Genomic DNA, 13320 nt, shown 5'->3' on the forward strand with positions numbered 1-13320 from the left:
AGTAAAGGCCCGTGGGAAAAAGCGTGGTGGGAGCCACCTCTCTTTGTGTCAGGGGATCCGAGGGCCTCCAAACCACCATGCCAGCTCACGTTCAGCCTGTAAAATATTAAAAGTTCCATAGATTGCTTTTCACCCGTGTCTAGAGCAGATTCTTTCTCCTCCGGCCGCACACCATGGGCGACAGCCGCTGTGCGTCTTTTCCCTCCTGGGAAAGGCTGGTCACTTTCGAGATTTTTGTCTGTTAGGTTCTTTGCATCCTCAGCTATCAGTTGATTTTAAAACCAACATGATTTCTCAGATTGTTCTCGTATTTAGGATGAGAGTGCGACATTCTTGCAATTTTCTCCATCACAAGCCCAAGGGGAAGTCATTTATTTGGAATTCATAACTGAGATGGGCCCATAGTCTCCTTTACTTATCTGGTTCTAAATCATGATTATGGTAGGCATAATTTACTCTTTTAAAATTATCTGTAACAACTTGTGAAACAATAGGAATTCCCTGTTCCTTGAAAGTTTGTTAGAACTCAAATTTACAGCTATCTAGACCCTGATGTCTGAGGGATAGAATACCTATCACTCCAATTTCTTTAATGCCTGTTGAGCTATTAAACCTCTCAAGTTTGTGCATGTGTTAATTTGTAGGTTTTTTTGGTTGTTGTTAAACGTAATTTTACATTTCACCTAGTGTTTTCATTTACTGGTATACTTTGGTCAAGTCTTTGTTCTGGAAGATTGGAACACAGAGATGAGACCCAGTCCCTGCCATCCAGGAGGTAATATCGAGAGGTGAGAGGCAGACATATAATTACTTAGAAACTATATTTAACTACAAAGAAAGGCTTGATTAGTAGGCTTCTCAGGGGTAGTACAAATAATCACATTCTTGGTGAATTTATCCCAGTCTAAGGTCATTACTTAATAAATAAGAATTTTAATCTCATTGAACCCAGGGAGACTGATCCTCCCTTCAACAAAATCATGAGAGACTGATATGTAAGCATAGATAATAATTTCTTTTTTCTTTAATTGAAGTATAGTTGATTTATAGTGTTGTGTTAGTTTCTGGTGGTGGTGTTAGTTTCTGGTGTACAGCAAAGTGATTCAGTTATATACATATATATTATGTTTCATATTCTTTTCCATCATGGTTTATTAATAATTTTTTAACTTAGGGTGAGGGATCTCCCTTCCAGTGACTGGATAGCTGTTGCCTGTTTTGTGGATCACAGCCTTTCCGAGTGCTGAAGCACCAGAGGAAGATGAATTAGATATTAGTTTGACGTGACAATGTGGTAAGAAACAAACAAAATTATCTTTTAAAAAATATTTGTTTTATCTAGAGATACTTCCTCTTTTTATGTGCATATTGTTTGATTGCATCTTTTTTAATCAGTCTTTTCACAAGTCTAGCATATTAACCCAAGACACCAATTTTTGTTTTTATTAATCTTCTCTATTTCTTTTTAATTCTTTATTTCTTTGATTTCTGCACTTATTTATTGTTTCACTTTCTTGTTTCTTTGAGTTTGTTCTGTTAATATTTTCCCCAACTGCTTGTGTTGAATACTTAACACATTTTTTAATTTAACTCTTTATTATGAAAAATTTTAAATATATAATATAGAGAGCATAGTATACTGTGCTCAAATGTGTGCAACTAACTTCAACTATCATCAACTCATAATCTCTCTTTTTTCTTTTGTACCCACACCTATCCTCCCTTTATTATTTTAAAGGAAATTTGAGACATTATAGTATTTCATCCATAAATATTTCAATGTCATTTCTAAAAGATAATGACTATTTTTAAAAGCCTAATCAAAATACCATTATCACATTATTAAAAAATCAAAGTAACACCATAATATTATTAAATATCCAATCAGGGTTCAAGTTTACATAATTATCTCCTGTTCATTGTAACTGTAATTGGTTGATTTGTCTCTTAAATCTCTTTTAATCCATAGATTCTCCCATCTCTTTTTATCCTTGCAATTTACTTGTTGAAGAAATCAGGTTGTTTGTCTTATGGCTCTTCTTAAGTCTGTATTTTGTTGTCTGAATTCCTCTGCTGTCACTTAATATGTTCTTTCATCACCTCTGTTTCTTTTTATATTTGAATCTAAAAATCTAATTAGATTTCAAGTTGACTTTCTGACAAGACTGTTTTACAGGCGATACTGTATACTTCCATTGGGAGGCACTTAATGTCTAGCTCTTTCTTTTTGTGATGTTAGCAGTCACTAATGATCATTGCCTAGATTCACTTATTCTTTAGGTTTTTTTTTTTTTTTTTTTTTGCGTTACGCGGGCCTCTCACTGCTGCGGCCTCTCCCATTTATGTGAAATGGTCTCAAAAACCACATCAGTCTTAAGTCTCTTGGTTTGGGGAATAAGGTACTCAGACTTCTATAAAGTCCTCAAGATCTTGAGAACAATGATATTTCCAGAAGTTTTTAAAAAGGCAAAAAGAAAGATAGCAAAATTAGAGGTTGTTCAAAAACGTGCCTCTGAAAAACCGTTTTATTTTATTTTATTTTTTTAACATCTTTATTGGAATATAATGGCTTTACAATGGTGTGTTAGTTTCTGCTTTATAACAAAGTGAATCAGTTATACATACACATATGTTCCCATATCTCTTCCCTCTTGCGTCTCCCTCCCTCCCACCCTCCCTATCCCACCCCTCCAGGCGGTCACAAAGCACCGAGCTGATCTCCCTGTGCTATGTGGCTGCTTCCCACTAGCTATCTACCTTACTTTTGGTAGTGTATATATGTCCATGCCACTCTCTCACTTTGTCCCAGCTTACCCTTCCCCCTCCTCATATCCTCAAGTCCATTCTCTAGTAGGTCTGTGTCTTTATTCCCGTCTTACCCCTAGGTTCTTCATGACATTTTTTTTCTTAAATTCCATATATATGTGTTAGCATATGGTATTTGTTTTTCTCTTTCTGACTTACTTCACTCTGTATGACAGACTCTAGAAAACCATTTTATTTAAGGGGATGGATGCGGGGGACAAAAGCAGTGGGGGAAGAGACAAGTCTGAAACTTGTTCTAACAAAGTTTAGGGAAGCAAGAGTGATTTCTCCCTCTAGCAGCTAATTATACTGCACCAAGCATTATTATGAGTTAATAGATAACTTTTCTATGACCTTTAAGGATCAGCAATTTTGAGAAAATATAGGGATGATATTACAGAGAAGGGAATGTTTTTAATTCCCCTTTTAAAAAGGAACAGATTCATTTCTAGGAGTATTTATTTTTCTGATTATAAAAATGACAAATATCCTTTGAAGAAAATACAGAATATTATATAGAGAAAAAAATGTAATTTCAACCACCATAGAAAATCATTATTATTCATTACCACCATAGCATTTTTCTCTAGTACCTTCCAATCTTTAAAAATGTGTATGTATGAATATACAGTTAACCCTTGAACAAAATGGGTATGAAATGCAGGATCCACTAATAGGCAGATTCTTTTCAATAGATATACAGTTGGCCCTCCATAGTTTGGAGTTTTTCATCCTTGGATTCAACCAACTGAGGCTGGAAATTTCCATCTACCATAGGTTGGATCCTAGAATGAGAAACCCGCAGATACAGAGGGCTGACTGTATTCATTGTATTATGCTCTCTTATATAAGTGAGAATCCCAGATTTTGGTATACACACAGCTCCTGGAACCAATCTCCTTCAGATACTGAAGGGTGACTGTATCCTTAAATATGTATGTGCATATGGTGTGCATATGTGTATGTATTTAATTGCCTTAAAAGAATTGGTGACACATTCTTCATACAGTTTTATGTTATACAGTGTAGTGGTTAGGAGGTATGATTTTTTTTTTTTTTTTTGCGGTACGCGGGCCTCTCACTGTTGTGGCCTCCTGCATTGAAGAGCACAGGCTCTGGACGTGCAGGCTCAGTGACCATGGCTCACGGGCGCAGCCGCTCCACGGCATGTGGGATCTTCCCGAAACGGGGCACGAACCCGTGTCCCCTGCATCGGCAGGTGGACTCTCAACCACTGCGCCACCAGGGAAGCCCGGATGTATGGATTTAATTTCTAGCTATACCATTCATCTACTGTGGGACCTTGAGCAAGTCACTTAACCTCTTCAGTATTTTATTACAGTTTTATATTTTCTACCTGGAATTTTATTGTAAATTAAAGATCTAGCTATATTCTAATTACATATTTTGCTAAATTCCCTAATACCAGTTATTAAACATTGTATACCTTTCTAATTACTCTGTGATTCTTCTTTTATCATATAGTAAATTCTTATGTCTATACTAAAATTTGTTTCAGACTGGTCTGTTTACTTGATACATCTATTGAATCATTATACCCTTGTTTAAATCAGCCATATATTTTAATATCTAGTATGGCAAGTTTCCCCACTTTGTTATTTTCAAAATGTCATTAGTTTTTTTCTCATCCATTTATTATTCTAGAAGTAGAACAGCAGGAACATTTTGTCTCAAAACCTCTCGGTTTTATAAATTACAACAATTTATATCTTCATAGTATTAGTCGTAATTTCAGTAATGGTTAACATTTTGCCTCTCAGTTTTAGGTTAGAAGACGTTCCAGGTGCTTTCTGTGCAGTATATTTCTTCCTTTCAAAAACAAATTCAGACAGATAAAATTATAGCCACTTTTTTCGTGAAGAAACCAAAGTTCAGAGAAATAAGTAGCTTGTTCAAGGTCCCAACACTACTAAGTAGCAGAAATAGATATCAAATCCAGATTATTTTACTTCTAAGGTGTTACAGTCTCCCTTGTACTGCTTCATACTGACCTTTTCAACTGGCAAAATAAATAATTGCTCTATTAACTTATTTTGTAAGATATGTTTAAAAAGGAAAGAAAGTCACACGAAAAAAAATGGCTGCAGGAAGGACTGATAGGAAAGGGAATGTCCAGGAATGGGTCATCCGAGGTTAAGGCCATGGACAAACAAGTGCTGGGCACCTCAAGGACAGCAAGCACACACATTAAGTATATCCAGCTGTCGCCAGGCTCAATTCCCTGCTCCGTATTCAATGCCCCTTGTCTCTTGCTCCCCAATTCCATTTATATACGATTGGTTTGACTCAAAAATGCCATGGTAAATAAACACAATGATTACTGAAGAATAAATAAAAATAATAAGAGCTATCATTTTGTCAGCCATACCCTGTGCTAACTCTCCATCTGATTACTTTATCTAGTCCTTATTTCTCTCAATTTACACATGCGGAAACTGAGCCTCAGGGAAACTGAGCCTCAAAATTAATTTGCCAAAAAAAAAAAAAAAAAGCACAGGTACTATGCTGTAGAAATGGAATCCAAACCAATATCTAACTTTGTCCTACGGCCTTAGCACGATGAAGTTGGAGTAAAACGGTGAGGCTATCAACTGTAAGCAAGGTTGTAAAGGCATATCTGACCCATCAACTTATTTTGAAACACCTCTAGTCGCAGGTAGTGACAAAAAACAAGCTAAATACTGAATCTTCCTCTACTGTTTCCAGGCAAAACAAAGGTCAAATCCAGAGCTTTTCTTGCTCAATAAATGGGAAGCAACAAAGGAAGGAAGCTGGAACCAGAGTGAGCAACTAGCTAATGGCGCCTCTATCCACAAGTAGGGCGTGATCTTTTCTTATGTTCTCACGAGGACTTACCTTTATTTGCCTTAGAGCATTTTTCCCAACATCTAAACTCTAGAGACACGAGATCTGCTGTGTAAGCTGTATTTGTAATTTCCCAAATGAATGCCAAACTTAGACAAGAGTCAGGGTGGCAGGAAATATAACCCTCAAGCTGGTTGCAAGTACATTTTTTTCTGTGAACCTAGAAATAAGTAGCCCTTCCACATTAGACTGCAAGGTCCTTAAGAGCAGCAGTAATAACAATTAACTGTTCATGTTGTATTTTCTCAAGATAGGCTATCATTTTGAATCCTCACAACAACTCTGGGTCATCAAATGTATCATCATGGACTTTTTGGAGCTGTTACAAATGCAGTACAGAGAATTCAAGGCAAGTCACACAGGTGGTGAGTGACAGAGGTTGGCTTTGAATGTAGTGAACTAGCCGTGGGACATGCTGGGGTCTCAGTGAGATAAAAAAGTAAGAAAGAGAAGGAAGCTAGGACTGGGCAGTCACGAGCACAGCTACTACCTGTGAGAGCGTTGACTCTTGGCAAAGTGAGACAATCCTTAGGAGTGTTACTAATGTTGATATAATTTGGATCATTTTTTCTTCAATAAAACATTTATTAAACCTTCTGATGTCATACCGTCCAGTGACTAGCATAGTATCTGGAATGTAGTAGACACAAAATAAATGTTTAATGAACATATCAATTCGAATCCTTGCAATAATGAGGACTTACATCCTGATACAGTCTCTATTGCTACATCTGGTCTTCATGTGAACCATGTCTGTCTTCAGCACAGCTGAGCCAGTAGTAGAACATACAAAGGATTTTCCTGTTAGGGAGATTTGGCACAAGTAAGAATAAGTGTTAGGAAAGGAATAGGTACAAATGCCAAGCTGGGAATATACTACTATACACTGGCAATTAGGAAATGGAGAAAGAAAGAGTAAAAAAATCATAAACTTAACGGCTTTCCAAAGTTGAAGAGAAAAAGAGAAGTAGCTGAAGAACATAAATGCACTGGGGGCGGGGAAACGGCGCACTTCCTGCGCGGCGCGCATTATTCGCGCCCACCGCTTCCCCACTTTGGGCCGACGACGCCAGCATGTGCGGGCTCGTGAGCGACCGCGCTCTGCGCTGCCTGCAGGCTTTCTCCCCGGACCCCTGCCCCAGCTTCTTCCGGCCCAAGGCCTGGCATTAGGATTTGGAGCCGCAGAATACCTCGGGCGTCAGACCTTCGCCGCGGGGCCCGGAGGGCACGTTCCTCCAGGATCGCCACGACGCGAGCAGCAATGGGAACCCGCGCCTGCCTCACCTCTCCTCCGCCGGGCAGCATCTCTACAGCCCCGCGCCGCCCCTCTCCCATGCTGGAGTCGCCGAATACCAGCCACCACCCTACTTTCCGCCTCCCTACCAGCAGCTGGCTTACTCGCAGGCAGCCGACCCCTACTCGCATCTGGGAGAAGCGTACGCCGCCGCCATCAACCCCCTGCACCAGCCGGCGCCCACCGGCAGCCAGCAGCAGGCCTGGCCGGGCCGCCAGAGCCAGGAGGGGGCTGGGCTGCCCTCGCACCACGCGCGCCCGGCCGGCTTGTTGCCCCACCTCCCCAGGCTGGACGGCGGCGCCGTGAGCGCCCGCAGGGACGCCTACCGCTGCTCGGACCTGCTGCTGCCCCACTCGCACGCTCTGGACGCCGCGGGCCTGGCCGAGAACCTGGGGCTCCACGACATGGCGCACCAGATGGAGGAGGTGCAGAATGTCGACGACCAGCACCTACTTCTGCATGATCAGGCGGTTATTCGCAAAGGTCCTATTTCAATGACGAAGAACCCCTTGAGTCTCCCTTGTCAGAAGGAGCTGGTGGAGGCTGTGATGAATCCCAGCGAGGTCTTCTGCTCGGTCCCTGGAAGATTGTCCCTCCTCAGCTCTACATCTAAATACAAAGTGACAGTTGCCGAAGTCCAGAGGCGACTGTCCCCGCCTGAGTGCTTAAATGCTTCGTTACTGGGAGGTGTCCTCAGAAGAGCCAAATCTAAAAATGGTGGCCGATCCTTGCGGGAGAAGTTGGACAAGATTGGGTTGAATCTTCCAGCGGGGAGACGGAAAGCTGCCCACGTCACCCTCCTGACATCTTTAGTAGAAGGTGAGGCTGTTCATTTGGCTCGGGACTTTGCCTATGTCTGTGAAGCAGAATTTCCTAGTAAATCCGTGGCCGAGTATTTAACCAGACCTCATCTCGGAGGACGCAATGAGATGGCAACTAGGAAGAATATGCTGCTGGCTGCATACCTGATTACCCACGGGTTTGGCAGCCAGGCCATCTGTGCTGCTGTGTCTACCATGCAGAACTACATAAAAGAAGCCCTGATGGTCATAGACAAATCCTACGTGAACCCCGGAGACCAGAGTCCAGCCGATTCTAGCAAAACCCTGGAAAAGATGGAGAAGCACAGGAAGTAAAACAGGGGTGAACAAAGGGCCGAAGAGTCTGGAAGGAAAAGGACTTCAAAACCTGGTCTCGACCAGGACAAACTGGGAACCCCGCTTGCCTGGGGGACAGCGTTTGTTATCCACCTTCCCACGAAAAGGGCCTCCGTCGGATTTCCCATCTTCACGTGCCCTCCTGGATTCCTTAGTACTTAAGGAGTGCTGAAGTGTCTCCTAATCTCTGGACGAGCTATCGGGAGGTGACAAGTGCTGGTTCTTTACCCATTAAGCTGATACTTTAGTTTTTGGAACCCCATTCTTCCTTTCTCTGAAAGTGGTGCTACAAGTTTTGGAACCTTTTAAATAAATTCCCTGGGCTAACAAAAACCCACACACACATAGCTGTTGAAATGTCAAATTGATGTGATTCAGATCCGCTATAACTTTCAGTGTTAAGGTAAAAGTATTTATGTAGCCTCTTCAGTCTCATCCTACATACCGCGGGAGGCAAGGATTCTATCCGCTTAAGAACTGGTTAATAGGTTGGTATTTGACACACTTTAAATCCCTTGTTCACAGGGACCCTTCGGGTTTTACGAAACTTGTAGAAGCAAAGCCTGCTGATGATTTTATGTTTTTCTTTTTAAGAAAAAAACAAAACAAAACTTTGAAAGTTAACTCTTCAAATAGGAGGAGACTCTTTGAAAAGACATGTTCCTTTAAGATATGGAAGCTTTATTTTGCATATTTATTTCACATCTTGGTGTTTCGAGAAAACTTGAAAAGGGGTGGGCATGAAGCAGTTTTTTTTGCTGTCTCTCATCCCAGGTCCCAGAGGAGAATTCTGTATTTTGAGAAGCTGTGTTGAGTGTACAGATTTTATTTATGCATAATTTAACGGGGTCTGTAAATACGGGTGCACTTCTTATCACTTTTTGAGAAATGGGATTCAACTTTAATATTAGCTTTTAAAGGTGACGGGGTAATCTAAGACACATCTTTAGGCTTTATTCATATGTACACAGGGTATTAAGAGTCAAGAGGCTCCTGAGTGCTGTTCTCGACTCTGGAAGACTCTAATTTAATTGAAGCTTTCTGTTCACAAAGCAATAACTTTGTCTTATTCCTGTTGGGCTGACCCCCAAGATGAGTGTGAAGTACAGTGTGTGTGGGTGAAAACGGAGTTGTGGAATTGAGCTCCTTGCCTGTAAATGTTCCCTAAATAATTGTTATGTATATGAAACCTGTATAATAAAAAGAAAGTATTCTCAATAAAAAAGAAAAAAGAACATAAATGCACTGAATATAAAAAAGAATAAAAGAAAAAGCAAGATTAAACAGTATATCACTTTGCTGTAACAAGTACCAAACTGGGTGGCTTAACAATAGAAATTTATTCTCTCACAGTTTTGGAGGCTAGAATCCAAAATAAAGGTGTCCACAGGGCTGTGCTCTGTCTGAAGCCCTTACAGAAGAACGCTTCCTAGCTTCTTCTAGCTTCCGGTGGTTGCTGTCATTCTTCATATTCCTTGGCTTGTAGACGTTATCACTCCAATCTCTGCCTCCATTGTTGCCTAGTTGTTGGTATTTTGTCAATGGGACACTAATACAGACTTTGGTACTGAGACTTTGGTACTGCTGTTGGAAATAATTTAAAATGTGGAAGTGGCTTTGGGATTAGGTAATGGGTAGAGTGTGGAAAATTTTTGAAGCACATAATAGAAATGGTTTAGATTACCTTTGAAGAGACGTATAAAAAATTGTCTAATGGAATGGGAATGTCTATCCTATTCTGTCCTATCCTGTCCCACCATTGTATTTTGCAAGCATGTCACTTATTTTCTAGTTTTACAGGTCAGAAGATGGAGAAGAAATTCTGCCTCAAGACTGCAGCAACATCAACTCCTGCCTCGGTTTCGAGCTGGCCTGCCCTACGGATTTCAGACTTTCAGTCTCCACGATCAGGTGAGCTAATTCCTTAAAAAAATAAATGTGTGTATGTGTGTGTATATATGTGTGTGTGTATATACACATATATATAATCAATTTATGTGTATAAAATCAATGTACATATATATACTCTTGGTCCTGTTTCTGTGGAGAAAGCTGACTATTACAAACAGCTATAAAGTAACCTCTCAATATGCTTCATACCTACATTAGCTTCATACTTAAGTTGTTAGCTCACTGAACACTGTTATAACTGATCATTTAGCGGGTTTGATTTCTTTAAAGCTTTAGGAATGCAGATACACATGTTAACTGCTAACATGAAAAATGTTTCTGTAAGAGTCATGAAAAAATAAAGGTTAATTGTACCTAATTAAAGCTTTAGCAATATACCCTGTTATATGTTTATTTGGTCTGATTAGAGGCAGCTGGTTGAATATACTAGATAGATAGATAGAGAGATAGATAGCTAGCTAGAAAATAGGATGTAGGTACCTAAGTCAGGGCTTCAATAATATTTAAATATAAATATTAACCAATGAGGTTGATAATGATTTTCTGTTGATTATAAACAATAGAATGAGTTGTTTCCTCACTTCCCTCTGACTGTGTCCCTTCTCTTCTTAAAAAACTTGCAAATCATTTCTAAGTGTCCAGTATATATAAGCTCTGATTGAAGATTCCAAGTGATACCAAAGAACTTCTATTTATATATATAAATATATTGAGCTTGTTAATATTATGCACAGTGAACACCTATTTTACTGACATATTGTTTTCTTCAAGCTGATTTCAGGGCTCCACTGAAAATTTAAAAAGTTTAAGGCCCAACCCAGCATTGATACATCACTAAAGGAAAAAAAAAAAACTTGAGTTTTGAAACTGTAGACTGAATATATTATATATGTTGAAAATACATGTGGCAGAGCTATGTATACTTCCCAGGTATATCTGTATATGTTCTACCCACCGGCATTCTTTTATTCCTATTTTAACCTCATGTCTGACAACAGTAATGGGATATGTTGCATCAAAAGTCACTGTGAAAGAAATGAACAGTAGCTGTTGTCATGTGTGCAGCACAAAGTTTATGACTTGGGAGTTCACCACACTTGAAGTTGTAGGAAATGATACCCCCGTCCTCTCATACCCAGTGTTCACAGCTTACTGTGTATTATCAGAAAATCCAGTGGGAAAGTTACTAACAAGAGGGGTTTCTACCAGTATCTTTGGTTGTCAGACAACTTTACTGAAAATAATTGTGATTATACATATGTGACGTGGAAAGGGAAGTCATACATGCGTGCAATTCTCATGTGCGGTGTCTGATTTGAGAAGGCATACCCACGTCCTCTTGGTTGTCTTCTCTTGTTCTCATTTCAATTCCATGCTTGAACACGCTGTGGATTGAATGGGAATTTCTCTGCTCTACTCAATTCCTGGGGTGTTCACTGAGGTCTCCCCACACGGGCTGTGTCTCCGTGTCTCCAGCCTGTGTGAGCTCCAGAGGTTGGTAGCTTTCAGCTTCCTAGTAGTTGTTCTTTTTCCCCCCCTTCATATATTCTTTGTCTGGCTTCATGGAGACTTGCCCTAAGAATAGAAAGCTTATATTTTAGGTGAAAACCCCAGGGGACACTTCTGCAGGTTTCTGCAGTTACTTCCCTGTAAACTCTCTTATGTCTGATTATCCTGCTTCACAAATGCCAGCTCCCCTCATTGTCTCTTACTTTGACATCTGTTTTCTTATTTTTAAAGTTTTTAAATTTTATCTTTTTAATTTTTATTGAAATATAGTTGAGTTACAATCTTGTGTTAGTTTCAGGTGTACAGCGAAGTGATTCAGTTTTACATATATATCTATATATGTTCTTTTTTGATTTTTTTTCCATTATAGGTTATTACAAGATATTGAGTGTAGTTCCCTGTGCTATACAGTAGATCCTTGTTGGTTATCTACTTTATATATAGTACTGCGTATATTTTAATCCCAGACTCCTCGTTTATCCCTCCCCCCCATCCCCCCACTATCCCCTTTGGTAACCATAAGTTTCTTCTCTAAGACTGTGAATCTTTCTGTTTCATAAATAAGTTCATTTGTATCATTTTTGTTTTTAGATTCCACATGTAAGCGTTATCATATAATATTTGTCTTTGCACATCTGTCTTCCGACCTCAGCAAAACCAGTGTGCTTTGTTAGAGGTCCTCCACCTACGCAGCCATCTGGAAGTGTCCCCAGGGAGAAAGACTTCATGATTCTGTGGTCCCCTTTCCTTGAGTTCATTCTCTTAAGAATCATAGACCTGCACCTCCAGATTTCAAACATCTAAAATAGTTATTTTGAAAATTTTCTTCAGTTATATAATTGCTTTTGGCAAAAGGCTGAGCCATATTTATTATGTTCCATCATGGCCGGAAGTAGGATTCTCTAAGAACATGTTTTACGTTTGTGTCTCGCCTTAGGAGTAACTAGAACATCCAAACTGTATAAATTCAAATTCCAAATGATTTAATATACCTCCTATAGCATGCTTGTCTTGTCCTCTCCCTGTGTTGACCGACATATTATTTCTAGACCACCCTTTCACCGAATGTATAAACCTTTTATCAAGGGAGGTCTCTTTTTTCATTAGTTGATGAGGGCTAAAACCTAAATCCCTAGATTACAGAGTCTGGATTTCCCTTCCATAATTGTCACAGTTTCATCACATAGTTACTTGCTCCGATTACAGTGCCTAGAATAAACTAGCAGTTAAGTTATATTTTACTGTATACTGATTAGCCCACTCATGGAGTAATGTTTGTTTTGATTGTTCCTTATTGAGAGGAAGATACACTGTCTTAAGTCAAGTTACCAAGAAGCAGATTCTGAAATGAAGACTTATGTGAAACTGGTTTATTAAGGAGGTGCTCCGAGGAAGATTAATAAGGAAGAGTGCCCGGAAGCAGGACAGGGAGGGAGAGGAAGCCCAGCAGGAGGTAATTTAAGCTTCACTTCAACCTGGTTCTATAGGGAAGCTCTCAAGTAAAAGAGACACCTCAAAGTTGTCCAGAATTGAGACAACTTTGTCCTTGAACTGGGCTTTCAAACTGCCCCATCTGTGATTTCTGGGCCAAAGGCCTTGAGGATGGGCAATAAATTCCCAGATGCCCCGGTTTCCCACCTGCCCACAAAAAAGTCTCCAGCAGCCCAAGGACAGTTCTCTAAGAAGTAGACTGGGCAAAGCACACCTAAAGGCAGGGAGGGGGCACACCACCCCCCGTAAAAAGGGGTGCACAAACTA

General features: G+C 40.0%; 2 protein-coding genes across 2 annotated transcripts in view; both read left to right on the plus strand.

The window, feature by feature from the left end:
- OXR1 (oxidation resistance 1) overlaps nucleotides 1–13320 on the plus strand; it is an 874541-nt gene that overhangs the window by 139740 nt on the left and 721481 nt on the right. The window lies entirely within an intron of this gene.
- Nucleotides 6676–9121, plus strand: LOC101283622 (transcription factor AP-2 gamma-like). The gene is made up of 2 exons (XM_004282956.2): nucleotides 6676–6777; nucleotides 6862–9121. Exons 1-2 carry the CDS (start codon nucleotides 6676–6678, stop codon nucleotides 8119–8121), a joined length of 1362 nt encoding a protein of 453 aa, XP_004283004.2. The 3' UTR covers nucleotides 8122–9121.

The sequence above is a fragment of the Orcinus orca genome, chromosome 17 (assembly GCF_937001465.1).
Source record: "Orcinus orca chromosome 17, mOrcOrc1.1, whole genome shotgun sequence".
Lineage (NCBI taxonomy): Eukaryota > Metazoa > Chordata > Mammalia > Artiodactyla > Delphinidae > Orcinus > Orcinus orca.

Excerpts from the sequence above, each read along its gene's own strand:
- LOC101283622 (XM_004282956.2), top strand. The coding sequence starts at position 6,676 with ATGCACTGGGGGCGGGGAAACGGCGCACTTCCTGCGCGGCGCGCATTA. Across the intron at positions 6,778-6,861 it reads ACGCCAGCATGTGCGGGCTC|GATTTGGAGCCGCAGAATAC; the intron begins GTGAGCGACCGC and ends GCCTGGCATTAG.